The following is a 27,668-nucleotide window of genomic DNA, read 5'->3' as shown; positions in this document are numbered from 1 at the left end:
AAATGAACAACAGTTCCTTTTGTAGGTATACTGGTTTTTTGGTATTAGGTTTAGGTTGAATTTTTCATTCTGCTTTCAATCTGTTTAAATCTTACTTGGTTAAAGCTGAGGACGTTCTCCGTTTCTTTGATTTGTCTCAATGGTAGTGTCATGTGCACGGCGAAACTCAACTGTCATGGAGATAGCCTACAACCAGGAAAGTCACTGTGGACGCGAGATATTTCCAGTTCCGCGCTCTAGTATATTTCTGCTGAGTTGAATGCTGTAGTCTCTCAAATCCTTACCTGTTTGAATGCTGAATATCCCATTTCAATAGCAGAAAAATATTTACTTGCAATGGCCACTATTCACTATCATCTATCACCACCAAGATTTAGTCGGCAGTTATGTATCTGCAAATGTGTAGCTATTGCTTTAACTAACATCAGGAGCGGGCCTTTAACTAAAATTAAACGGTGAACTGCAATTCCATACAGGGGTACGTTACAGAAAGCGTGCAGGGACGGTATCGGGGAATGATATTCAGAGTTCCAGTTCTGCTTTACTACAAATTACTACAAATATTGAAACAAGTTAAAGTTTCAATAATCCAGCACCAATTCGTAAAGCCATTTTAGAGCTTTCGTCCAAGATAAATCACAGAATTCCATCATCATAAAACACACAGTAAAACCACTGAGCGGTCTAATTTGTCATTTGAAAGCTTCCGATAATTTATGTGTAATAGACTGTCGAAAATTGCTGCTACATCAGAATTTGTTTCACCATTTTGTAACTCAACCCTGTCGCGTGCGTCGTACTGTTGCCTACGTCTCCAGTAGACTTAAAACTTTAATTAGATTTAAACGCGTCAGCATCACAGTGTATTGGAGCACTCCTGATTTTTTTTTTTTTTTTTGAATGGAGATGGCTATTACATCGCAGACCGTAGGGGGGATCCACAGGAGGAGTTAAAAAATATTTATCTCCAAAACTGCAGATGAGGTTCATTAGACTACATCACGAGGAAGCGTGGAATCCGCAGGGTGCAGTAGAAAGAGCAGAGCCTCCAGGTGCGGAACTCAGTGATGAACTAATGTTCGAACTGCTGCATCAACTACGGTGGCACCGTTTCCCTTGGATTGGTTGGAGCTAGGTCAGAAGGGTCGGCACGAGTGGGGCTAGGACCTTTTCCGCTCATAATCTCCTCCCAGTGTTGGTCGCATGTAGTCGCGAGTTCATTCCATTTGTGTGCACAGGTCCACTCTTACCCTATATGCCATGGCGGGCTCCGCACAAACCATCGTGCACGGGACTTGGTTTACGACGGGATACAGGGATAGCACGTCCACGGGAATGTCCGAGGAGAAGCCGAAGAAGAAGACGTTTTACCTGGTCAGGATGAAGTCGCTCAACAACAGCAAACAGCCCACGCACAACAACAACATGCCCTTCATGATCCACTGCCACATAGGCAAAGAGATTAAGCACATATGCAGCAACTGCAGCCGCGGCAACGAAGCGCAGGACGGTGAGTGATCGCTGTTGTTTTGTGTACGGAGCGAGGAGAGCGCCTCACTGATGAACGGAGCTGTTTTTGATCACCGTTTAATGTTAGACTCGGCAGGCGCTCGCTCCCTCCCGGTGAAAATACATTGCCTGAATCCATTTTCGCAGTACATAGGGGGCAGATCTGATGGTGTTGGAAGAGCATCCACGACATGCTTAGACCGTTTACTTTTCGCGTTTTGTCTCACTTCATCTGATCACGAGGCTTTGTGTAAACGCTAGAAGATATAGTAGTGAACGCTGCACCTATGAGTCCGCTATGAGCTCGTGAAGCTGGACGTAGGGTTGTTGCACCAGCTCTAATATCTGTTGTTTTTTATTTTTTATTTTTAAAGTAGATAAATAATTTTCACGTAACGTTTTGAGTGTTAAAACAGTATGAGCCAATTAAAATAAAATGTGTTCGTTTTCTACCTTCCCCATATCCTTTAATGTCATGCCTGGATTTGCGTGTCTTTAAATCATGTTTAAACTCAGTTCTGATTAAATTTACGTATTGCGAATGCCCTTTTTATTGGCACAGTAGTTATTCTCTATAATTTAACTATGCATTTTGATACACGAGGCGAGGCAACAGTATTTGCGATGGAGTAGGGGCTAACTGCTGTTCCGCAGTTTACGGTAACCGTAGTCTTTAGGACACACTGCCATACCTTAATATATTGCTAAACGTGGTTTTCCTCAGCTTCTTAAACGGATTAATGTGTCGATCCATGTTTGACGTTACTTGTGGGACAACATGGCTGCATTCTTACCCTGCTCGGTTGTATCCAATGAGTCACTGTTGTGTTGATGTGTGAGCTGTATTTTGCTATGTACTCGGCATTTACTTTAAATGTGTAAAATCTTGAATCTAACTGAAGTGATGGAGTGGTATGTACGCCTGGCGAAGACTGAGCGCTACTGGCTACCTGTGTTTGCATAATGATCACCTGAATTTGGGTGGAACCGAAAGGGTCTGCTACAGACAGCTCCAAAAGAAGTACGATAGCTCAGATGTTTATTCGTAAGGCTGAGGTTGGTAAGTTTCGTTCCGGTGAAGACATTTTGTGTAAAGCAAAGTACGAAACGTAGCTACCTTTGAGATATGCGGACGCTCACCCTTTACAGCTCTTATTAGTCAGAAGATTGCTTACCGAAATCCGTACAACTCGCAAGTATTTATTTTCCTCGTTATTGTCACAGGGCACACCGTAGTGATGGATAACATACCTGACGTCCTTTCAGAAGGCACCAGGAAATTAGTAAATTTAGGCTAGTAATTATTCACTTCAGCTTCTTTGTGTGGTCTCAGACCCTCTCTCAATTCTGCATGATTGTTAATACATTTCATTTTCATTTTCATTTTGTCGTGTTTTTTTCCAGATACTCTCTCAAAAGCATATGGTTTTTAAATGTACTGTAGCAAAATATGTTGATTTGTTGACTGATTAATTATTTCTTGAAAATGAAAATACACTCATGGCCCTAATATCAAGACCAATATTTTGCTCATTTGATATCGATTACATGAAGTAGAAAATGTGGTTTGTACTGTACTTCAGAATTGATAAAAAGCATGCCTTTATTTGTGTTTTACGTTAGTGAGAAAAGGTAATACCATTACAGAAATGCAACAGAATTGCAGGGTTTTTTTTTATTTCCAGTCTAAGTCATTTTAAGAGAGTCGGGAGTCAGGACGAGAGTACAGTGGAACTCACAAATTCCTCAACTGGTGCAGGGGACTCAGAGACTTAATGATTGTGCACATGGGCAATTGACAAATGTATTGCGCAGAGGGAGCGTAAAGGGAGGATCTTCTGTGCATTTTCCGTAATGATGGAGGAGGAAATTAATCATGTTCAGTCATGTGCCTTATAATCTTAACTGCATTTACACTGAAGGAGGACTATTTCTTCTCTTGTTCAGAGAGGCATTGGGAAATACTACCTATATACTTGAGTTATGTTTCCGTCTCTTGAAGTGTACTTGTCTGCGTCTTCCCTTCCCTCCCTTGTTTGTTGATGAGTGGCCTGCCTGTGGTCGTTGCTGTCTGTGACCTTGGGTGTGGGATCCATGTGTCTTTGCGACCTTGGTGCATTGCCTTGCCCTCAACATTCACACACTTGGCTTCTCTCTTTTGGCTGTGAGCAGTTACCCTTGACCTCTCATCTCCTCTTCAGTTGAAGTCTGATAAAGTAAGCGAGTAATGAAATAAAGAAATTACCAGCCTCTCACGAGGAAGTGTCCTCGGTTAACAACAAGGAAGGGAGCAGATCGGTCAACATTAGCGTAATGCTTCTTATTCCATTTTCCAAGTAGTGGCAGATGGCGGAATTGAATGCCTTCCTTCTCAAGGTTTTGTTGTATTTGAAGTAGCCCCCCTCCCACCCCACACCAACGCTTACATCATTTTTACACAGCTCCTTAAAGGCTTCCAACTCATTTAAATTTAACGTGGACCGGGAGTGAAGGCCTCAGAGAGAACACAGCTTGGCTCTGTGTTAGCGCATCAGCTCCTTTAATGCATTTCGTCTCTGTGTTTTGGCTTTTCTTTTTTGCGGTCCAGAACGCAGCGGGCGCGTAGCGGAGAGGGACGCTGGCTGTCCTGAGCAAAGCGGGCCAGCGTGCCAGGGCCCCCGCCCGTCCCTGGCACTGGTGGCATGTGTGAAGCGGCACAGCGGAGAGAACTGATCTCTTCCCCGGCCTAATCCGATGCTCCGGGGTGGGGTGGTGGTGGGGGGGCTTTCTCTTCTCACAGAATCTGAAATATGCGCAGCATTGTCGGGGAGAAGGAGGGCTGTCATGTCCGTCGGAAGTTGCTCTCAGATTGGGGAGCAGGGAGACTGGGGATAGGGACAGGGACAGGGCTGTGGTGGGCTCCCTTTGATGACCCCCCCAATACACACACACTCCACAGCATTCCAAGGGCTTTGTGGCTACATGTCACCTGAAAGCACTCCACTCCCCACCACTTGTTTTTTTTTTTTTGAAGTGCTTGTTTGTTGGTTTCAGTCAGGCACTTGAGAGCAGAAGCGGGTAACATCAGTGCCGGAGAGTGCCGGGAGTGCTGCTTTGATCCAGGCGTGCTCCTGCCCATTCGCCTCAGGACTCTTACGAGTGAGTCGGACTGGATATCCCCATTTGTGCGCGCGCTGCGTACGCTCTGACACGGCCCATGCTGATGGTCGGCAAACTGCCTTGTGAGCAGGTGTGTGACAATCTAGACAGGTGATGTTGTATCCTATGGTGAGGTTACACCCATCATAAACTTCTCATTTCCAGAAATAAGGAACTGAAATGGGTGTTTCCGTGGCATAATCCAAGATCGGATTTGCTGGAAGACATTTCTGTGGGAAAGGCGTAGTAGTCAAGGGTAATGGCAGCAACATTAATATCGTGTTTCTTACTCTTAATAAACTCGTAGGTTGAATTTACATAATGTGTTTATGCTTGTTTCGGGACATCTTTCACGTGTTTTCCAGTGCCATAGCATTTCTTGACCGGATGAATTTCGGCCATGTTTAAAAAGGTCTGTCTATTTCGGCCTACCCTTCCACTATTGCACCTCAGTAGAGGTTGGTATTTAGTTTCCGGCGGGTTCTGAAGTAGCTCAGCGCGTGGCGGCTTTGTTAGCTCTGGTCGCCAGATCCCTCCAATCTGTAATCCCATAGGGAAAGGCATTCAGATGTGGATGCGCGTGGCGGATAGATGGGCGTCTCGGGCGTGAAGCGTCGCAGATAACCTTCTGCTTCTGCGCAGCTCTATGCATTCTGCCGGGTGGGCGTTCCTCAACATAACGGCTGTTCAGCTTGCTGGTATTTTTCGTTGGATTTTGACAGCTGATTGCAGCCCCTGACTTCCACAGAAAGTGGTGTGTGGAAAAACCTCTTGCCAGTGTGCTTCAGATTTTCCAGGCTGAAACCTGGAGGTGTGGACCCAGTTTGGGTTGCCCATTTTGTATGAAATGGTGTTGAAATATATTTTTGTGTTCTGTTGTTTTTATTTCTGTTGGGTAATTTGCATGTTTCACCTCATAAGTATAATTGGTTAAAGCTTTATTCATAATGATATATTTTTAATAATGGGGTTGTCGTGTCTGAAGAAGTTTGGGGGTCACAGCATATTTTCAGTGTTGGAATCGGGTCATGCCTCGGAAGAGATTGAGATTGAGTGGAAGACAGTAATGTTCAATGTCTCTATCATTGCTGTTTTGTAGGTTACAGCTTTGGGAAGGGCACTGAGTGGAACTTTCTGTGACTTGCACTTCAAAAATAGAGTTTAAAGTTTATTGAGTGATTTTTAGTCATGGTCGAATCGGATTCGCTGGGTTTACAATGGCCCTTCTTTTCCCCTCCTCCCCTCCAGCTGAGGAAGTTGAAAGGCTGGCTGCAATGCGTTCAGAGTCTCTCGTACCCGGAACCCACACCCCCCCCATCCGGAGGAGGAGCAAATTTGCCACCTTGGGGCGCCTCTTCAAGCCCTGGAAGTGGAGGAAGAAGAAGAGTGAGAAGTTCAAGCAGACCTCCGCAGGTAAGCCTCCGGCCTCACTTCCTGCCTCTGGGCTGCTGAGGCTCTGCCATTCTGTGTGTTGTGTAAGCGTTCCTCTAACCCTCCCTTTAATGCTTGCTTCTGGACTCTGACCAAGGAGTTAGCCCATTAGTCCTGGCTGTCCAGAATGCCGCTCTGGTGACCTGGTACACTCAACTGTTTCCGCTCTGTCCTGGAGGTGGGGGCAGGATCGGGGTGGGCGGGGGTTGGTGGTTTTTAGGGGTGGGGTCGCAAAGGAACAAATTGATTATTGAGTGTCGGCTGTTGTTTGCTGGAAAGAGCAGGTAATTTCATGAGTGCTGTAGTGTTTTAATGCAGGTGGGAAGGTGTGAGTCATAGTGATTCAGAGCTCATGCGATGTCATACACATGAGCACACATAAAGGCACACACACGACATGCGTGCACACACGCACGCAGACACACACACACACCGACACAGGTTTACTGCTTTTTTTTCTGTGACCTCATTTCTCAAGAATGCACTGAATGACCAAGAGGCCATAAAAAGTAAACTACATCCATGTTGGGGCAATTGGTCTGCTCAGAAGGTGTTTCAGTAAACATTGCTGTTTATACTAAAAAACAAAAATTACCCCATGCTGTTTGCTGTAGCCAAATCACCAACACTAGAAATACTACAGCTCACTAGAAACTACAGTATTTAACAGTTAATTTTCAGTCCTGCTCTAAGTAGGCTATTGCTGTATTTGCATTGATAAGAAGGTGTGACTAAGGTTAGGTTAACCTAGTGAAGTCAACTTTAATTAATGAAGATTAACTGGTTAATCTTTAACATTTAAATGGGTCAACTGTATTGATTTCAGGAGGTTATGTAAATCCCCCTATTTGTGGTGCTGTGTATGGTTTTGTTCTGGTACTCTATGGACATACAGACTAGTGAATCTTCCTTTTTTCCTGAAGCAGGTTCAGTGTAAATCTATAGGTTTTCATTAGCTGACTATGGGATATAAAGGCAAAGCAGAAATAGAAAATAGGAATGGGGAGTAGAAGAAGGAATATAATTTGATTGTATATGGCTCATATGTGCAAATGTGTGCTTTCAGTGGCTCTCTCTCATACTGGATGATATGGCATTGCCTTAGATTCCACCTAAGGTGCTGTAGCTTGCTGTTAGAAGCTGGCCTCAGCTCTTTGATGTCTCCAACTGTCTCCATGTATAATGCAGGATGTCTGGCAGGGATGGGCTTTTTCAGTCCGGAGGGCCAAAGGCTCTGCAGGTTTCTGTGCTTCCACAGCCATCCCAGGTTTAACTGGAGTCAATGAGCGAAGAGGAAAATTAGCAAATCAGTCACCTTTGCAGGAGTGTGGGCGTCTGATTCCTCAGCCATGTGATCTTTGGCGTGGTCTGCAGGGCATCATGGGAGATGTGACATTTGATGAATATCAGGTGTAGCTTGCCGGAGGGGGAGTGGAAGCTGAAAAAAGGATTTTTTTGTTTTGTTAATGAGAGTCTGAACAGATTTGATCTGCTCGCAGAAGTCAAGGAAAGGTGGAATTTCCCCATTTTGTGGGTGGGGCAGTAGCTTTCTGGCTGAATTTTTTAGATTCAAGAATGGTGCATTTGACTGTTTGAGTGAACCAAGCTTTTTGTGTGCCTTCACATGCAAATGTGTGCTTAACATTCAGACCTATTGCTTGAAGCCATTGTTGGCTTGAATATTAATTTGAATATTAGAGGAAGCAGTGTGTTAAGTCTTCCCCAGTTGGGTATGCTGGCCATTGTGTGTCTCAGTGTATGCTATACATGCATCTGGCATAGACCTCACATGCCAGCACATACAGTACCAGTCAACAGTTTGCACTCAAAACCACTAACCTCATATGAAAATACGCCAAAGACAAACATAGTGCTGCGATCGCCATCCTGCCACTTTGCCTGTTATGGCTGGTGGGACGAGTAGAAGGATATGGTAGGCTGCTGTGCATTCTCACTGCATTCTCCATCAGCTAATGAACAGGCCTCCCCCTGTTGAGCCTGTACAGATGAAGATGAGCGGTTTCCTCAGATCCCCTCACTGTCTTCCTCCAGAGCCAGCCACTTCCTCCTCGCACAGTCTCTTTTAATCAGGTTCCATGAACATGCTGTAAACAGCCATATGGATAATCAGGACACCTGGCCGATTCATGCTGTCGTGGGGACAGCAAAGAGGAAAGCCACCTCCCTTTCCAAACCCCAGTGTCTTTCTCCCCTGAGGTGGTCTGCTTCCTCCTACCTTTTTCTTTCTCTCTTTTCTTTCCGGAAGCATCCCTAAATCATTCTTATCTCGCTATTAGGCTACTCGGAGAACGCAAAAGCCTCCGTGTGTAGAAAAAATAAAAATCTTTGAGGCTTGTTTTTTCAGAAGTGGTTGCTGTCTTTTTTTTTTTTCATCTTGTCAAAGGTCACGTGAAAGTTGGTTAATGATGTGAATACTTATCAAATGGTCTGCAGTTGGAACGTGGCTCTGAGCGCTGCTGGAACAATGGACAGCGTCAGCTTCACTTGTAGACTGTTGCTTTGGTTTTGCACGTGTGTGTGCTCTCTTATTGACCGCTGCACGTCTGGGTCAGGTCAGTCATCAGTTTTATTAATATTTCATTGCTGTGGCCTTCTTCCCAACAAATTTTATGTTCTGTGCACCATCTGTTTAATCAAAGCATGGATCCAAATACACAATTTGGAATTTAAGTCTGTTCCAGGATTAGAACCTTAGCCAGACAGTTTCATCACAAATATTTTATTTATTGTGATATTGTGATATTCAGCGTGTTCCTTCCATCCTCCATCTAGAAGGTTCCAGTTGGCAAAAGGAGGTTCCACTGTGGTCTACTGTATGTTTCTGTGCTGACTGCAGATATTCCATTTTACACAAGGCACCAAAGACAGAATTTTCTGTATTTTCAGAAACAAACAAATCTGAGTACCAGATCATAATCAACAGAGTGTGTGGTTTTGTGCCGTCTCTGATCATTGAATGACACAGTGTTCAGAAGGTCATCGGTCACACCTGAAAGACAGAAGAGATAAGAGGCAAAGTGATGTGTGCACAATATTGCTTTTATAAGGAATTTTAGGAAAGGCTTTTTGTGAATGGTCCCTTCAATAATACTTTCAGAATTAGAATAACTCCTATATTCCACATTTCTTTTTTTACTGCTTAGTTTGATTTGAGTTGAATAGTGGCTTAGGGAAATTTTGATCTTTCATCCCTGGTTAAAAGGAAAATGTACAAGTAGAGAAGCCTGGGGGGGATCAGGAGTCAGCTTCTTTTTTGCTCTTGGTAAAATTGTGCCAGGGACTTTCCTATCATTTAATTTTGACTGTTTGTTTTACATCTTTTATTAGCACATAATTTTAACAAAATTTTAGCTGCCAGCATCAGCACTAGTCTGTGTAACATAGTGTCGTTGTTGTAAAAGAGGCTTTTTAGGGTGATGTACTGTAAGCTGGTATGACAAATTTACAGGGGAAGGTATTTTAATTTTCCCTTGTAAAGATCTGTGCTTCATGAAGACAGGGCCTGAGGGTTGATGGAAAAAGATTACCATACTCCTTTGAAGCCAAACTCAATTCTGAGGATAATGCCTTCCTTGGGTTTATATCTCAGCCAAAATCTTTTGCAACTTGTGCATGTGGTATACTTTGTAAGTTACACAACAGCTGTTTTGTATTCACAATTTTGTTTTTGATATTCAGTGAGTCACATGTGTGGTTTTTAGTGAGTCTTTTTCCCCCCAAAACAAAGTGTGTGTTCATTGTTTTCAATGAAAACATTAAACTGAAGATAGCCAACATTTTGAGGGTCTTGTGATTCAGTGGCATTTTTAGGGCCACTGATGGCTGTGATTGATCTTGTACAAATTGCAGTTATGAGAAGAGCCTCTTTCATGGCTGTGTAAAACAGGCCTTGATTCTGTTTTTCAGTCAGTTCCTGATGATGAGATATCTGTATAAACACCATGCTCTAAATGTACCAAAACCGCATCATGCATCTTTTTGAATAAACTTCAAAAGGTGGCCGGCTTCTCTAATGGTGTCCGTCTCCCCACACAGTAAATACATATATTCCCATTGACAACATTGTATGTGGCTTTAAAACTGCTAAGAGCAAGAACCTTTATTGATGTGATTTTAACATAATCCATGTGGGAGGCGTTTTCTCTGGCGAGCGCATTGCATTGGCTGGAATTGATTAAGCTATGAATGTGTGTGCGTGCGTTTCTTCTCTTTGTTACAGAATAAAAAGAAATTTTACATTTGGCGGGGTTGGAGAAGTGAATGAAGAAGCCATTTACCTTCCCAGTGCCCCCATTACACACTTGCAAACAAGCCCCTTTTATGTTGTGAAGGATCATTGGTTTCGAAAGGCTCAGCTCAACAAGCAACGCAAAGGGCAACCTGATGGGGCCCGTTTGTATTTCATTGCTGAGACGTGCACCCATTACGCATGCTGGGTAATTTTTTCCCCCAAGATGGGCGAATGTACATGAGGGCAATGGTAGTGGTGACGGCCCCGGAGTGTGCAGGTGTGACAAGGAACTGTAGCCAAGTGTCACCCACTGTTCTCCCAGGAACTAGTGTCACTGGGCTGGGGAGGGGGGCGGTGGGATGGTGGCCCCTTTGATGAGTGCAATGGGGGGGGGGGGGGCTGCACAGCTGTGGCAGCAGCCAAAGAGATGAATGTTCCCTAACCTTCTGCCCGGCCTGGCCTCCCGGCCTCCTCCCCTCTGCCTTAGAGGAACTGCCACCAGGAATCCGTAACCTTATTTGGTCCCATTACTAACGATGTGGCCACAAAGGGAGGCAGGTGGTTTGACCTGGCCGCTGCGCGACGGTCCTGCCGCACAGCTCTGTTGGTCCACTCGCTCGGGCGTATGTTTAGTCCTGTCTGGACCCTGACTTTGTTTATTCAGCATGCACGAGTGTTGTGGATGTTGTGTTTGACGTCGCGCTAACAGGATGTTCATAAATATTCAGTTTGTGTGTTTAATCGCCAGTGATTTTTGTCTTGTCTTTACACATGGACAACAGGGAAGTGTAGAGGTGGTACACACCTGTACAAGCTGTGAACAATTATCTAGTTCAGCGTTTCCCAAACCTCTCCTGGAGGGCCCCTTGTCCTGCATGTTTTAGATCTCTCCCTGCTTCAACACAGCTGATTCAAATGATCAACTCGTTATGAGCTCCTGTAGCTGCTTACTAACAAACTGATCATTTAAATCAGATGTGTTGGAGCAGGGAGAGATCTAAAACATGCAGGACAAGGGGTCCTCCAGGAGAGGTTTGGGAAACGCTGATCTAGTTGAAACTAGGACCAAAGGCAGTTGGAGAATGGCATTTTCATTTAGGTTATGTTGTTACCTGTAAAATGGGAACTCCACAGTGTAGAAACACTTTTGCTTGTATTCAAATTATTGCAACTATTATGAACCTGACACTGCTGTTAGCTGAATTTCTATGTTGATTCCACATTAGCTAAGCATGCTGATGCAGTAATTGCTAAAAAAAACGCATTTTTACAATTCAGAATGTCAGAAGGTGCTTTACAGGTAGCATAATGGATTTTCCAGAGGGAATCAAAAAACAGAAAGACCCAGGCCAATTGGGGAGAAACTGGACAATTAATCTATGACCCCAGAAAAAGGCAGACAAGAAAATAGTGTTAACATAGAGATTCACTTAAAAGGCATCAGTTAATTACTGATTACCGATCAGTCACCTTACCTGATCACTTACCTGACTTGGCATATTATTTTGCTTGTTGTTGGAGCATGCCAAATTGTCTCAGGAGCAGGGAACACTCATAATGGTTTCTTACTTTCTACCCCTGAAGCATTGTGATGCAGCAGTGGCCCCTTCCAGGGAGTGAGTAGAGGTTCCTGAATTCTGACTTCCTGCAACAAGCGAGTATTTCTGTGATCTCAGTATGAGCCCTCAAAGCATGTTTGGTTGGCTGTCTTGAACCAATTAAACCATTTATCATTTACAAGAAATTAATTTCATAATATTTCAGCTGAAATGGACAGTGATCTGTTCAGAGCGGCTCTCTGCCACCACTCCCCAGAAGGCATAGTGAGATTTTTTAGTTGCTTTCCTCCTATTCCAGTGTGAAATTCCTTCAGGCGTCTGTAGCTGACTTCAGTTGCCATGAAATTGGTTGCAAAGTCATGGAAGAATTTATCTGCTCATTTTGCTGATTAGTCCAAAGTGAAAATGAATACAGGGCAGCAGTATAGCATAGTAGTAAGGAGCAGGCTCATAACCTGAAAGGTTGCTGGTTTGTTCCCTGCTGGGGCACTGCTGCTATACCCTTGGGCAAGGTACTTAACGCAGAATTGCCTCAGTAAACATCCATCTGTACAAATCGATAACATGTAAAACTTGTAACCTATGTAAGTGACTTTGGAAAAACGCATCTGCTGAAGGATAATGTGAATGGAAATGAATAAAGGCTCTTAAGTGTGGATTCCTTAAAGGTGGGAAACAACACATACATTTATAAAACTGTGGTTGACATATGCTTCAAGTGAGGCTATTGATAATACTGATGTACCTGTAACTTATTTGCTCAGTCCAGTGGAGAAACTGTTAAATTGGCCATTGGATGTTTATTCCAGAGCTACATTTCAGACAAAACCTGACAAGACAGCACTCCACCCTCCTTTCCCACAATGCTTTGCTTCCCTTCTTGCAAAGGACTACATTAAAGAAACGGCAGGGGTATGACCAGCAGGATGCTTTTTCTGTCTCCTCTCGGTCTGAAGTTAATCATGACGTGCCTGCTCACCCAGGTTTCCCTCCACTCCAGATCATTTGTTACAGACAGCAAATAAATGCTCCTCCACAAACAATATACTCCCCTAATAGAGGAAATCATTACGGCTATCACACGGGCGTGTTGACAGACATCTTCGCTCAGTGAAAGTGGGAAGCTTTCCTGCAAAGAGCCTTTCTGAAATGAGCCGTAAGAAAGCGGAGGGATTTGTTGAGTCCTTGCCAAAAAACTCCATCCATTGAGTTCTCACTTGAGCGTGCCACACACACACACACGCTCTTACACGCTCTTACACACACCTTGGCACTGAGCCATGTAAGGCAGCAATCTGTGTTTCACAGGATGTGTATGCCTAACATCCCAAGGGTATGACATCACAGTCTTCTTCATGGCGGCATGTACGCCTGTTTCCTGTGGTGCGTTACCAAAGGGATTGTGGGTATTTTTCCAAAGAGCTGCCTGGGGCGATGGTGGCAATCTGCCTGGCTCTGAGAGTGTGGGGGGGCCCTGAGACCGGCAGGCCAACAGAGTACTAACACACATTCCGATTGGATGCTCCCTCTGCAGTGACCCCTTTTTGGAGGAGTCAGATGTATTGTAGTGTTCACCAAACAGAGTCTGTTACAGAGATATTGTGTATTTTTCCCTTTTGTTCTGTGAGCAGAGTTCTGCAGAGAGTCTTAGTCTTACTCTAACCGTGCCTGACACTAAACTTCCGCTCATGTTGTTGTTACTGCTGATTTCTGTAATTGGCTTCAGCAGTCTTAGCCAATTCACTAAAATATGCAGAGTAGTTTCAGTTTATGTCTCACTCTGCACCTCTGTCTCCTGTATCTTTCCATGTAGAAGGGATGAGGTTGGGAGCTTTTAAGATCACTTACGGTTAAATTTTTATAAACTGCTGATGCTCATTGATGTTGTACCACAGACAAACGGGGTGAAAATGGCTGAAAATCAAAGGCAATATTCTTTGTTAGCTTAATAAATGCTCTACAGACACCATAGGGAGTAAACATGTTTCGTCATGGGCATGCTCCAAGCTCCAGTGTTTGGGTCTTTATCTCTTTGAGCAGAATGGAAACTGTACTGCTGGTTCCGCTGAAGTCTTTCCTACATTTGTAAACCACTGTTTTTTCCTCCACTACAATTGCATTGCACTTGGCAGAAACTGTGTCAGAACAGTGGATGCCCAATTCCAAAAATACACTCTTATTTTGTTTTTAAAAATTTTATGGCTTACAGAGGGTCAAGCAGAAAGAAGCAGTCAAAATAAAACGTGATAAAATACGCTGTGACGGACGATTGTGAAATACGATTGTGACGGACCACAGAGGAGAGTGTTAACTCCACTATCCTCATTAGTGGTGGATACAGAAGCAAAGAGAGAGAGGGAGAGAAGGCAGGAGAGAGAGAGACAAGAGGGAGAGAGGGAGAGACGGTGAAGCATGCAGGAATTGCATACCGGCGCTTTGCACTAAATAGTTTATGTCGCGTGCCATCTCGGTCCGTCTGCTGCTGCTTCGCGCTGCTTGCACGGTAACCTGTGCCTCTCTCTCTGCACGGTGGGCCTTTGCCTGCCGCCCAAGCCTCCGTTTCAAAGAGCCGCCAGGGCCGTCTGTGTTTTTTAACATGCTTTCATTTCGTATACATACGAAATCTGAGAGCAGCCGCTTTGTTATTGTAGGGCTGTTTTTTGTATGGGTGGTCATAAAACAGCCAGGCTTCATCAGTGTGGTGCTCATTATGCATCCATGAGACCACTTCATAAAACTGACAGCTAAACACAGAAATAGATGGTCCCAAATGATTAACCGTAACATTGAAAGTCCACTATCGTCTTTGCGTCAAAATTCAGAATAATCCCAAGAAGGAAGTATTTGCATTCTACTCACCCACTGAAGCTATATGATAGACTCGATACCATTTCCATGAATTGCCGGGTTAGTTGAATGTATTGACTGTGGTATGTTTCAGTGCAAACCTGGACACGGGTGGAGAAATGGAGTTTTTGGTTTCATTGGCAGCAGGTTACATAGACCATTTATTACAACTATTTGTATGTAATGAATGTAATGATTCATTTTAATGTAATGAATGTAATGTAGTCCAGCAACACATGGCGCTATGTGTTGTGAGGGGTGGAGGCCTGTTTTGTTTTTTGTTTTTTTTTCTTCAAGGTACAGCATGCATTTTGAATGGCTATTCCTGAGGTATTAACAATTTCATATTTGATTGTGCTCAAAAAATGGGTAAAAAATATCACCAAGTCATTCTTTGATCACATTTTATATTTGGTACTGTTTTCCATTTTGTAATCTGTGAGTGTATTCTCAGAGGAATGATACCAGACACCGGATGTCTGATATACGAGCATCTGGTCTGCATCTACGTTAAGCCATTGATGTTAGGAATAAGGTTCCCCACACTGCCCACCAAGCCTTTCCTTTTGGAGGTGCGCACAGGCCTTTGAGCACTGCTTTGCTCATAGATCACCATTATGTAATCCCAGATGCCATTTGCTCCATAAATCCATCAAAGCCGTATTAAATCGAGAATTGTTACATCTGAGTCTGTCAAGAAGCCTTCGAAAACAATGGTTATTGTTTACCAGAGGGATTATGAAAGCATGAAGGGTACAGACTGTACCGTGCTCCCCTCCCCCCCTCCACCCTTTGGCTGGGGCTCTTTGGCAGAGACCCACTGCGTGTGGGATCCACTGATCTGCATCTCCATGGTCCCATTGTTGCCCTCTTTCCGTGTAATCTCTCTGCATGGCTTCCTCTCGGTACTCCTGGTTGCTTTTATACAATTATGAGTTATGTTACATTACATTATTGTCATTTAGCAGACACACATATCCAGAGCACCTTCCATAGTTATAGTTTTTACATGTTATCCGTTCATACAGCTGGATATTTCCTGAAGCAGTTCTTGCTTAAGAACTTTGCCCAAGGGTACAGCAGCAGTGCCCCAGCGGGGAATTGAACCAGCAACCTTTTGGTTATGAGCTCCGCTCATTACCTCTATGCTACACTGCCACCCTTTTTTGCTGTAAAAAAATAAAAAGAAAGAAGGATCACAAGTGGGTCTGCCCTGCGGGATTCGTATCAAAGCATCTTCTAGCAAAACTTTGTTAAAAAAGGCGAAGTCGGCAACAAGATGGCGTTAAGCGGGAGCTGCCGTCTCCTCTGCAGTGGCGAGCGAGCGAACCGGTGAGACAGCACAAAAACACAACCGCGGGGTCCCTCTGCGAATTCCAGCACGACGGCGCCCGATTGTTCAGCAGCCGCCTCATTTCCAACTTTTAATTGGCTTTGTTGCAGGGGAAGGTCTGAAATTAGGAATGTGATGTTCCTGCTTGAGATCAGCACTGCGCCCATTTAAAATCCCTCCCAACCACAGGGGGTAAAAATAGAAAGCCGCTCCAGACGCAGCGGTGTGACGTGGACGTAATAAATGAATTTCAATGGTTTCGAATAATTCTCCCCCTCCCCCTCTCTCCCCCTCCTCGCCAGCGATTTAGTTAATTGTATGAAATCCTTGTGAATAGTTTCTCTGTTGAGTTGGGAGGAAAGAGAACTACACATAATGGACTAATACGTAGCACCTGAGTAAGGTGACTCAGCTACGATTAAGGGCGGCTTGCTTGCATTTCAGACTTCAGATGAAGGCTTTTTTGACAATCTGGCCAGTTTTCTGAGCTTGGGTCTTTGACATCATGTGCGGTCCTGTGTTGCATGTGTTGAACTGTCTCCTCAGGCAGGTGTAGGTGTGGGAGGGGGGGGCTGCATCTTCCAGATGATGTGTGGGTAAAGTTCCCGTGTACGGGTACAGAGATCCCTCACCGCACAGGGCCTGCCTCCTCACACACACACACCCGCCTGCGGGGGCACCAGCCTCCTCTTCCCCTCTCAAGCTGCTTCTCCAGCTGTCGCGGCTTTCAGATCCACACACACACACACACACACACACACACACTCTCACACACACACACACACACAATCTTCCTCACTACCCAGAACTCCATGGAACCGCTCTGCCAATGTGTGCAGCGTGGGCTACAGAAATGCAGGGCTTGTACATAAGACAGGAAGGATTTTATAGATTCAGTGATCTTTATGCCGTTTATGCTGAAGTGGACTCAATGAATGCAATGAGCCGTCCAGTTGATTTCGAGATCAGTGCATGATCCATTAAAACACAACCATGGAATGAGATGTAATGTCAGCGACTCTGTTGCATTTCAGTATCAATTATTTGGATTTAGAGATGAAGAGAATTATTCAAATTATTCACATGAGTGACCATTTTCAGATCACTAATTGGGGTCTTTGATCGGAAGATGAATGCTTGTTCATTGATGAAAAATTAAGGTAAAATCAAGTCTGGGTTGTAGTTCTCGTCATTGTCATCCTTTGTGAATGAGAGCCCAGGAACCTTGGCAAACAGTGTAACATTGACATTATTAATTTCCCTGGCTGCAAGTCTGAGTAAGTGCAGATACATTTGCAGTGAGTGACTTTGGGAAGAAGTCCCAGAGTGTGGTGCTAGGTCTGGCACATACTCTGGTGTGTTGGGTGACGATTAATTGATCCTGGTGAGCAGGTTGAAGCTTTACTCTGCTCTCATGGGGGACCCCTCCATCTGTTCCTAAGAGACACACCATCCCATTGCAGCATGCTGGAATAGGCCAATTAATGTTCCGGTGGCTTCTCCACCCAGTGTGTATGTCTGCATGGAGCGCAAATTGGCTAAAATGTAGCATGAGATGCACTGGTTCTGTTCCCACAAATAAGATCCAATGTCTGATTCATAGGTGTAATCCAAAAAAAGAATGAAATGGTGGAGCTAACCACATGGCAGGCTGGGGCTATGAGCACAGCAGTATGAGACTACGAGTGAGAGAAAATGCTGAGGTCAATTGGACCCAGTCTAACTGTTGCGTCCCCTGCTTTTTTTCCCTGTAGCTCTGGAGCGGAAGATCTCCATGAGGCAGAGCCGAGAGGAGCTGATCAAACGGGGCGTGCTCAAGGAGATCTTTGAGAAAGGTAAGAGGCGAGGGTTCTTTTGCTTGTGGATCTTTTATGGCTTGGTATTACACAAATCCTTTTGTGCCCCAATTGAACGCCAGATTGGCAAATTCAGATAGCCCGATGAAAACTTGCGAAATGGTTAACCCTGGTCTATTAGGAGCCTCTGTGGTCTTTTGGCTGTGCACCTGCAGCCTGGTTTATTTCGCTCAACACCTAGGCCCTCAGATTACTGCCGAACTGCTTCTTCCATAGCCAGTGCCAACTCGTCCTCCTCCTTCTAAGATCCCCCCCATTATAAAACCTGCATTTATTTACATTATTATACTGATATACAGTACATCTGTATATCTACGCTATGTGCATCGTGTAGTTGGGGGAGGATAAGTCCTCCAGTTGAAAGCTTGTGTGGAGCACCACTTCAGAAGTGGAAAGAGATGAGAGGGGCAATGCCATTAGCTTCAGCGCCTGATGGTGTGTCATGAACCTGGAGGAGATTACAGAGATGTTTTTTATTTGAAACGAGCTGTCAGTTGATCCTGCACTTCCTGTTTCCTTGTCCTGAAAGGTCCTATTTGATAAAAAGCACCTAATCCCTTAGTCATCACCTTAACCAGTGTGTATATGCATAGTTCCTGGACAGAGTTGGTTTCATGTCTAAGGATTAAAAGTACTGACTGCTGAAATATTGCTTTTTCTTTACACTATAGTTCTTTGCTGAAAAACATAACTGCTTATGTAGTTATAGAAACCTGATTGAATGTTTAGTGAGGATCTAGGTTTCATGGTCAATAAGTGATAGAATGGACTTTGTTTCCTCAAGGAAGTCAGGGATGCGCAGATGCATTTGACATCAAGTATGAGAAAGGAGCAGTTCATAGCTTCATTCCATAGGACTGTCTAAATACAAGCTGGCGCAGCTCAGTAAGAGACATGGTCCACAGTGTAATTAGGTCCTACTTCATACTGTACCAGTATTTTTCAGAGGGAAAAGAAGGGGATGAATTCTGCAAACCTACAGGACACAAGGAGGTTCAAACTGGCATGTCAGGGCTAACATTTAGTAACCTTTCCAAAATGGTGGCAAGTTGCCCTTTAGCGGTATTATAACAGTGTTGTAGACCCTCATTAGAGATGGTCTCAGGTTTAATTGGTGTCAGTCTCCCTGCAGTCATCTTGATTGATTTCATGTCCCGAGCCCAATTTCTCAATTTATAAGAATGTAATTGCTGATTGAGTTAGTGAATTGATACACTCCCAAGCAGTTTTTATGGAGCTGCTCTCTGCAGTTATGTGTCTGTGCGTGCATGTGTGTGTGTGCGTGTGCACTTGTGTGCGCGTGTGCACATGTGTGTGCACATGACTACATGCCTGTCTGTTTTATGCTGGTTGGTTCATTAATATAATTCAATGTCAGCAAAGTAAGCAAAATACTCTCTTAAAGTGAAAGTGAGGAACAAATATAGCACTGTAGCAAAAGAACACCATATCATTCATCATTCTTAAGTTAGTTGATTAATAATAAGCTTTATTAAATTTGTATAGTACTTTTCACTACATTCTCTGAGTAGCTTTACAGATGAAAGCCAGACCGCTTCAACAGCCTCCACACACAGCACCCATATTCTGCCAGAATACTCAAGGTAAAGACAGAGAAGCAAGGATTAATTTACCAATTAACATGGAGGGGGATAGTGATATATCCATACAGAAATATACTGAACAGGGAACAAAGTCTCACCATATGATTGCTTTGAGTTGGAGAATTGAGTTGCAGCTGACTGGATGTTTCTCATTAGACAGCCTATGGCCTTGTAAGTGGCAAGCTGGAGCCACCTTTGTTTAGAGATCGCTCTGTCAAGGAGTTGAGTTCAGACAGAAATACAAAGCTGAGAATACAAATTCAGAAGGGTTTCAAACAATGTATTACCCATGTTGACAAATGGTGAGGCGAGATCAGGTGCACTGTTTGGTACGGCTGAAATATCGCTGATATTCACCCCTGTGGTTTAAAAAACTTGGGCTCCCGTTCCCTCCCAAGAAAATGCACGGATAGTGAAAATTCAGAAGGGTTGCAAAGTCTGTATGACCAATGCTGAAAAGGGAGGAGGTGAAAGAAGGTGCATGATTTGGTACAGCTGAAATCTTGCTGCCATTCCCCCCCTGTGGTTTGAGAAGCTCTGGTTCACCCCGTTTTGCGCCGCTGCTTCTCTAAACCCCAGGAGGCGAACAGTGCAAAGGCCGGTCGACAGGCACTGGCGAGCACTGCACTGGTTTTGTGACCTCTCTTCTTTCTCTGTTACATCAGACGGGACGGTCCCTGTAACAAAAGAAGACGGGAAGTTAGAAAACGGGCGGTCGCCGGTGTCCATTTCCGGCACGTTAGAGTGCGACGCAGCCGACCGCGCCTATCAGGCGGCGCTCCCCGGCCCCGAACTCATGGACGGGACCGGGACAGGGACAGGTAAGTTTGCCCCCCCCACACACTCGGGATGTTCTGCCACAGAATGGCCTCCCACCTTCTGAGAGTCTGAGGAGGGAGAGTGATTGCTCAAATCCCATTGAGGGAATTAATTATCTGTGTGGTTCGGGATCACGTTATTGCTGAACGACACAGGCACATACAGTACCAGTAAAAGTTTGGACGCGCCTGATTAAGATAATGGGAAACATGCATTCAAAGACATTTTGATCTAAAGACATAGCCTTAAATGCTTGAAATTAATTTCTTAGGCATCAGCTTCACCATTTTTATTTGTCTATGCATGAATTTCTTAATCTTAATTCTTAATTAAATGTTAATTAACTACTTTGAAGAATCTACAATATGAGTTTTGATTTAACACTTTTTTAGTCACTGCATAATTCCATTTGTGTTATTTCATAGTTTTGATGTCTTTACTATTATTCTAAAATGTGGAAAATAGTAAAAATAAAGAAAAATCCTTCTACGAGTAGGTGTGTCCAAACTTTTGACTGGTACTGTATGTATATATGCAGATGCATATAAATATAAATAATGAGGCCTATATACATTTACAGACAGACACAGATGCATATGCACATGTATACACGGACACATGCATACACACATTTATAGACACAGCCAGTGTGATTTACCTTGATACCTTGTGAGTCCACCACTTCCTGTCATTACAACATTTCAGGTACTGTAGACTTTGAATTTGCACTGCGCCCAGGGTCAGAGTATCACAGCGCTGTTGCCGTAGCGATCGTGCGACTGTCAGATCGCAGCCTGTCACATCGGTGCAATCTCAAGGCAGCAGGCGCAGGTTTTAATGAGCTAATGCGGCAGAACGTGTCATTTTTTCTGCGGCAGGGAACGACACAGTGCTTACTAAGAGCTGTTTCATCACGCTACGCTCCCTGACATTAAAACTGCGTCAGCTGTTGTCCCCTTCAGAGGTTTTGGAGCATCACAACCAGGCGTGCTCTGGATTTACATAAACATGCAAATAAGCTAGCTGTTTTTAAAGCAGTTTCCAAATATTTTATGCACTGGAGGAATTTAAAATATTGGTCCAAACATCTATTTATAGCAGTGAATCTGTTACTACTCACAATGTCCTGACTGTACCATTGTATTGTTTTGTGTCTGTTTAGGTCATTTCATTTTAACGCTGAGAAAGAGCAATATGTTTTGTGGGACCAAACCATCTTAAATTAAACACACAGACCCATCACATCACATCACATATCGTCTTATGAGTATAATGCATGACGCAGTGCCTCATTATACTGCTTAAATTTTTAAGTGTTAGTTCTGTGTTTAGTTTCATGCAGTTTTCTGCAGGAGCATGGCAGTTGGGTGCAGCTTATCACAATGGTAGTAATTAGCCACCTGATTCGACCAATTATCTTCTTGATTGTTATTTATGCGTTTGCTTAGCGGGCATCCTCATCATAGCTTTACTTGCATTGCTTTTGTTAAACATGCTTCGCCTTACTTATCCATTAACACCTTTCCCAAGCTCCAGCTGCAACCGGATTCAGAAGCTTTAACCTTTCAGGTTACGCACCTAGACCTCGAACCAGAGCACCACAGCTGCTATGTAATGTTTGGATCCTCATGCCTGCAGTGTAGATTTAAATCAGAGGTCAGCTGACACTGGGTTTCAGAGCCAACATGATTTTTATTCTGAGGACCAGACTCAACGATTACCAATAGATGAACCTATCAATACTTTAAGGATACCTTCAAAATACTCTTGATCAGAACTGTTAACCCCTTAAGTAATGGGTGTATCCAAAATGATATGAAAGTTGCCTGCAAGCCAATCAGTAGGTAATGTTGGCAGAGGTAGCCTTGCCATGGATCACAGATCAACTTGAACTGTAATAAAAACATGCACATGCAACCCTCTTGACCACTGAAGTTGATGCGCAGTGCAGTGCAATCGTATTAAATAATTACACAAGTACAGGCATTTTGGCCTTGCCAATGCTTGAGGACTAAAGTCCGCCATTGGTAACTGCCACTATTCCAAATGAAGACTTGATAGATTCCTACACCATTTCATTTCATGCCACATCATCTGTAACCTGGACACTGCATGTTATTTGAATACAGACAGGTGTGCATATATGGCTGGATGCTTATTTAATGCTTACTTTTATTTGGTTTGAATTCTTATCCACAGTGCCTTACAAGGCTGATAATGACATGATACATATCACAGGAGCAACAAGAACAATAGCAAAGGATACAGAACAGAAAACTTTAGAATAAAGGGTCATCGCTCTGATAAACGTATCAGTGAAATGTACCGTATAACATACGTATGAATCATATTAACATGGCTGCCCAGCTTGACGGAGATCTGTGGAGATCTGTGATTTCCCTCCATAGAGCTGTTCAGGTGTCAATGCGCTTGCTCTGTAATGGGATGAAACCGCTGTTAATGGGACTGATGTGAACCGTAGCAGAGGGTCGTCTAAGAAAGGGGGAGAGGGATGAATGCTCTCGTTAATACTGGGGGAGTACAATTTAGCTCTCCTCCTCCTGGGCTTCTCGAATGGCCGTTTGGTCGGAGTGACTTGGAAGGCTGTGAGTCACACGGATGCCGTGAGTGCAGATGTGTTTGTCCTTCAAGACGTGTGTCCTGCACTGTGATGCACTGTGGGATTTGTAGTGTGAATCATCAGTGTGCCGTAAGGCTTAAACCGAGAGCCACTCCATGCTGCCTCAAGCAGATATCCTCTTTTCAAGTGGCCACACTCCATGATCCGGGCCTTGTGGAGTGGCGTGTGGGCACGGAGGCTTGGAAAGGAGCAATCGGCACAGATTAGCGCACACACATTATGTAAATGCATCGCATGATGCCACATTTGCTCAGCTTGTTTGTTGAGCCTCGCGCTGGAGCGGGGTCAAGGATAACCGATTTTATTCAAATGTTGTTTGTGTGAAGCTTTAGGGCACCCCCAGTGATTTAAGCCCATCACATTACAGGAAAGGTGACTAATAAAGACTCATCTTGTTAGTGGCTGCTGCTTTTCAGGGCTTCGGCTAATGAGAGTCACTTGGGTTTTGTAGTGATGTCCTTCATAGAATCCCTGCTAGGCTTGTATTTGGGCTTCTCCAACAAATCAACAAATCGTCAAGCAAAGATGTACTTGTTTATGGGAGTCCGTGTATCTATGACTTGTCCGGTTTTTTTTTTTTTTTTCCTTTGATAGTTCCCTAAACTCCCCCAGTCTCTGACTTCATGGCCCCTGATTTATTTTGGTGATGGAAAAGGCCTTGCTCTCTCTTGAAAAGGGTGTGTGGCACTCTGAGCAGCAGCAGTGGTTTTGTGTGTGTGTGTGTGTGTGTGTGTGTGTGTGTGTGTGTTCATGCCTGTCTGACATTTTATAGATTAAAATGTGTGTCTTTGTCTTGTGTCCATATGTTTGAGCTTTCAGAATAGACCAGTGTGGTAGTGATGTATTTGGGTGGGTTTGTAACAGCTTATATCATTGATAGACAGGAATATATATTGTGTTTCATATTGTGTTTTAGTGTGTAATGAGTTTCTCAGGTCAGACAGCAGATGCATAGAACTGTGTTTGTGTGTGTGTATGTTTGTCTGTTTGTGTGCATTAGCTTATGTATGAGGTAGACAGGATTGTATGGCGGTTTTATATGTAGTATTTCTCAGGTCAAACAACAAATACACAGAGCTGTGTGAGTCTGTGTTTGTTTGGGAATGTATCTGGTGATGGTTGTCTATAAAAGTGTCCAGTCATTCACCCCTCGCCACCCATCCACCTGTGTACACACATCATCTCACCTCCAGGAGGTAGTCTTTAAAGAGCCCCCCCCCCCCCACCCCCCCACAGCTGCAGGGCTTGATGTTGGTTTTGTGTCTTTTCTCCCCCCTGCAGCTTCAGTGGAGTTCCAGACGTCCATCGAGGGCGGGGTCTGTCCGCAGGACCACTCCATGAAGCCCCCCTTGGTCCTGCCCCCCAAGAAATCGGTGGCCTTCGCTGGCGACGGTCAGGACACGCCCATGAAACAGGCCCCATTCCACAAGCAGCCCCCCGCGCTTCCCCCAAAACCCTTCTCCAGGATCCCCAATCACATCGCCGGTGAGCCCTCCGAGTCCCTCTCCATTTCTTCATTACTTCGTTACATTACATGCATTTAGCAGGCTCTCATATCCAGAGCGACTTCCAGCACAACAGAACATAAGCGCATTCATTCAATTTAAACAAACAACAGTGTGAGGCCAGGCTAACAACACTCCCAGACCAGTGAGTATGAGCATAACACTTTGATCCCTAATACAAGTTAACTTGTGCACAGAAATGCAAAATACATAGCAATAGTACATGTCTGCATCGGAAGATGGGCAGTGATTCTGCTAACCTGACCTCTGTGGGGACTTCATTCTACCACTGAGGTACCAGTACAAACAGGGATTGTGTCTGAGAAGAGCGACACCGTCAGGGGGGGTCCCCCAACATCACATCTCTAAAATATTGGGAAATATTATCCACAAACATTGATTCAGTCCTTATCCAGTTACAGGAGATGAAATACTGTGGCCTCTCCAAGCATAACTCAGTTGTCTTGAGTCATGCTTTCTGAATGGAATGTATATAGTGTACATGTATTGTACATCAGTATAATAATGTAAATAAATGCAGTTTTTAAAACGGAGGGGGTTTTAGAAAGGAAGAAGACATCTCATTGGGTGACGAACTCCCAAACCAAACTTAACATGCTATGAATGACATCAGACCATGTTTCCAAATGGAATCTTTGCTTCTTATTGATTTCTATCCTTCCAAGTAGTTCAGTACAATAGAACAGCAGTGCAGGATTTGTGTTATATAGCCATCCGCCTGTATAGTACTGTTTATTGTGTTTGTGTGTGTGTGTTTGTGTGTCTGTGTGTGTGTGTGTGTGTGTGTGTGTGTGTGTGTGTGTGTGTGTGTGTGTGTGTGTGGGGGGGGGGGGGGTTGATGGTGTCGTAGGGGGTGGACGTCTCGCTCTAAATGTGCAGGGTCCGGGTAGAAAGGCTGCAGTGTATGAGTGGTCCCACTGCAGGCCGGAGGTGACAGATGCCCCCGAGCAGCCTCCGCACCTCCGACAGGAAGGGGAGTCATACTGCTCTAATTCTCTCCGTTAACAGATCCACACTCTGAGTCCCCCCCCCCCCCCCCCCCAGCTGGATGTGTGGAGGTTTAGTAAGGGACTTCTTAAGGGAGGGGAAAATTCCCTTACTGTTAAGATGATTTTTTGATGTGCATCCAAGATAAGGACTGAATTGCAAGCCTTGGCTGGATTCGGATGAAGGAGTGTGCGCTTATCGCGCGTTGAAGGTGCGCTAAGATGCAGTGCAGTGTTCCCGGTCATCAGGGACAGGCCTTTATCATGAATGCAATGATCCTTCACGTTTTCAAGGTCATGCTAAATCTGCCAGTCGGTCTCTTTAGGTACTGGGCACCTCTAACACACATTTATTTGGACAGGCTCCAGTTAGTAACGGATCCAGAAGCACACAGTGCTATTGAAGTACACAGGTGAACCTGGTCCTGTGAAGTACACAGGACCAGGTTCTAGTTTGACTAGTCTAGTGCTGCCTTGTGTAGTTTAGTGTTTTTGAGTGTGAATGCAGTGTGATTCAATGCCTCTGTGTACATGTGTATGTAGATGTATGTCTCAGATTATTTGTCTGTGAAAATTAATAATGTTTCTATTCAAGTGTTGAAGCCTGTGTCTGTCTGAAGCTTCCTGTGTGTAGGAGACGGTGTGCTTGTGTGTACGTATGTGCATGTGTGTGCGTGTGTGTATGTGTGTGTGTGTGTGTGTGTGTGTGTGTGTGTGTGTGTGTGTGTGTGTGTGTCTAAGAGGGTGTGTTTGAAGGCCCCTGTGGTTGTCAGAAGGCGTTTGTCTCTCCCCCACAGACTCAGGACAGCCCATCAAGCTGCCCTGCATGCCGGGGAAGCTGTCCCCTCCTCTACCTCCCAAGAAGGTGATGATCTGTGTGCCTCCCGGGGGCCTGGAGTCCTCCCTGTCCACCTTCTCCCAGAAGTGCCCGCCGCAGCCCCTGGGCCCGCACCACGGCAGCCTGCTGCCCTCCCACCCCCACCCGCACCAGCTGCAGTACGGCTCCCTGCCCATCCCTATCCATCCACCCAGCCGCGTCATCGAGGAGCTCAACAAGACCCTGGCCCTCACCATGCAGCGGCTGGAGAGGTGGGTGCCGCATGCGTCTGCAGGGGTGGCCCGGGGGTGTGCGTGCATGAGTTTATACATGGTCACTTTTGAGAGACTGAGAGCGAGAGTGAGTGAGAGAGAGTGTGAGTGAGTGAGTGCGAGACAGTGTGTGAGCATGTATATATATTTTTGTGTTAATGTTCACATTTGTGTTTGTGTGAGCATGTGCACATGTTAGTATGTCTTTGCGTGTGCACGGGTTTACATGTGAGAGAAATGCATCAGGCGTCCCCTTTGGGAGAGGGGAGCACCTGTGCCGGTTTTGCAACGGCAGACTCAGTCATCTGTTTCAGTCAAGCCGCCTTTTTTTTTAAAATATTTTTTAAACTCCACTGAGGAAAAAGCGCACAGTGTTTCCTGTTTGGGGAGCTTTGCTGTGCCTCTCTCTGGAGCCCTATCAGTGCGCTGCATGTGGGAGTGAGGGGATTAGGCATGCGGAGCCGGCCCCAGCCTCCGAGCTCTTCTCCTCCATTTGAAGTCTGTCAGGACGCCGCCGAGATAAGTGCAGCTCGGGCTAAGCGCAGCGGCACTCACTGATATGTGCCAGATGAAAGGGAGGGGGGAAGAATTATGATTAATTAATAAAGTTGGCTGATCACTCAGAAGCTAATCAGGAGGCTGCAAAATTGGGGATTGTTGGAGAGATCAATCGCTTGCGTCGGAAAGTAACTTTCGGAAGAAGAGTGGGCGTGAGGAGTTGTAAACGCGCGTGCCCGCGGGTGGTTTTAGGGTGTGCTTTTCTGTTTTCAGGATGACTCTGGTGGATTTCATGCGGCTTCCACGTGGTACATTGTCTCGTGAGATAAGTGTTTTGTCGTCACGGAGAGAGTTTTGATCCATTGATGTGAGGGCATCATTAATAAGTCATGTCTTTCATCTTGGCTTGTTTGCGTCTGCCTAACTGCTGTTTGCCAGTTGGTTGCAATTGAGGTGTTTTGCACCTTCAGTGAAATCTGCCATTGGGGGAAAAACTCTGGCCTATATTCCTGGTTGGCAGCGTTTTGGTAATAATTGAGCTTGCTCAGCGCTAGGGATTTGTGGCTCGGCTACGTGCCGC

General features: G+C 44.8%; 1 protein-coding gene across 5 annotated transcripts in view; it reads left to right on the top strand.

Annotated features, from left to right (window-relative positions):
* phactr1 (phosphatase and actin regulator 1) overlaps positions 1 to 27,668 on the top strand; it is a 91,864-nt gene that overhangs the window by 44,950 nt on the left and 19,246 nt on the right. For 3 of the 5 annotated variants that reach the window (XM_036521954.1, XM_036521958.1, XM_036521956.1), the window contains exons 2-6: positions 5,896 to 6,060; positions 17,824 to 17,904; positions 20,195 to 20,350; positions 24,271 to 24,474; positions 26,299 to 26,590. In XM_036521954.1, the coding sequence (XP_036377847.1) occupies positions 5,896 to 6,060; positions 17,824 to 17,904; positions 20,195 to 20,350; positions 24,271 to 24,474; positions 26,299 to 26,590 (898 nt within the window). Of the gene's footprint in view, positions 1 to 1,189; positions 1,511 to 5,895; positions 6,061 to 17,823; positions 17,905 to 20,194; positions 20,351 to 24,270; positions 24,475 to 26,298; positions 26,591 to 27,668 lie in introns of those variants that run through there. The other 2 variants (XM_036521953.1, XM_036521955.1) reach the window with 2 other exon arrangements.

The sequence above is a fragment of the Megalops cyprinoides genome, chromosome 2 (assembly GCF_013368585.1).
Source record: "Megalops cyprinoides isolate fMegCyp1 chromosome 2, fMegCyp1.pri, whole genome shotgun sequence".
In the NCBI taxonomy this organism is placed as follows: domain Eukaryota; kingdom Metazoa; phylum Chordata; class Actinopteri; order Elopiformes; family Megalopidae; genus Megalops; species Megalops cyprinoides.
The sequence above is the reverse complement of the archived record's forward strand: the minus strand, read 5'-3'. Positions and strand labels throughout refer to the sequence as shown.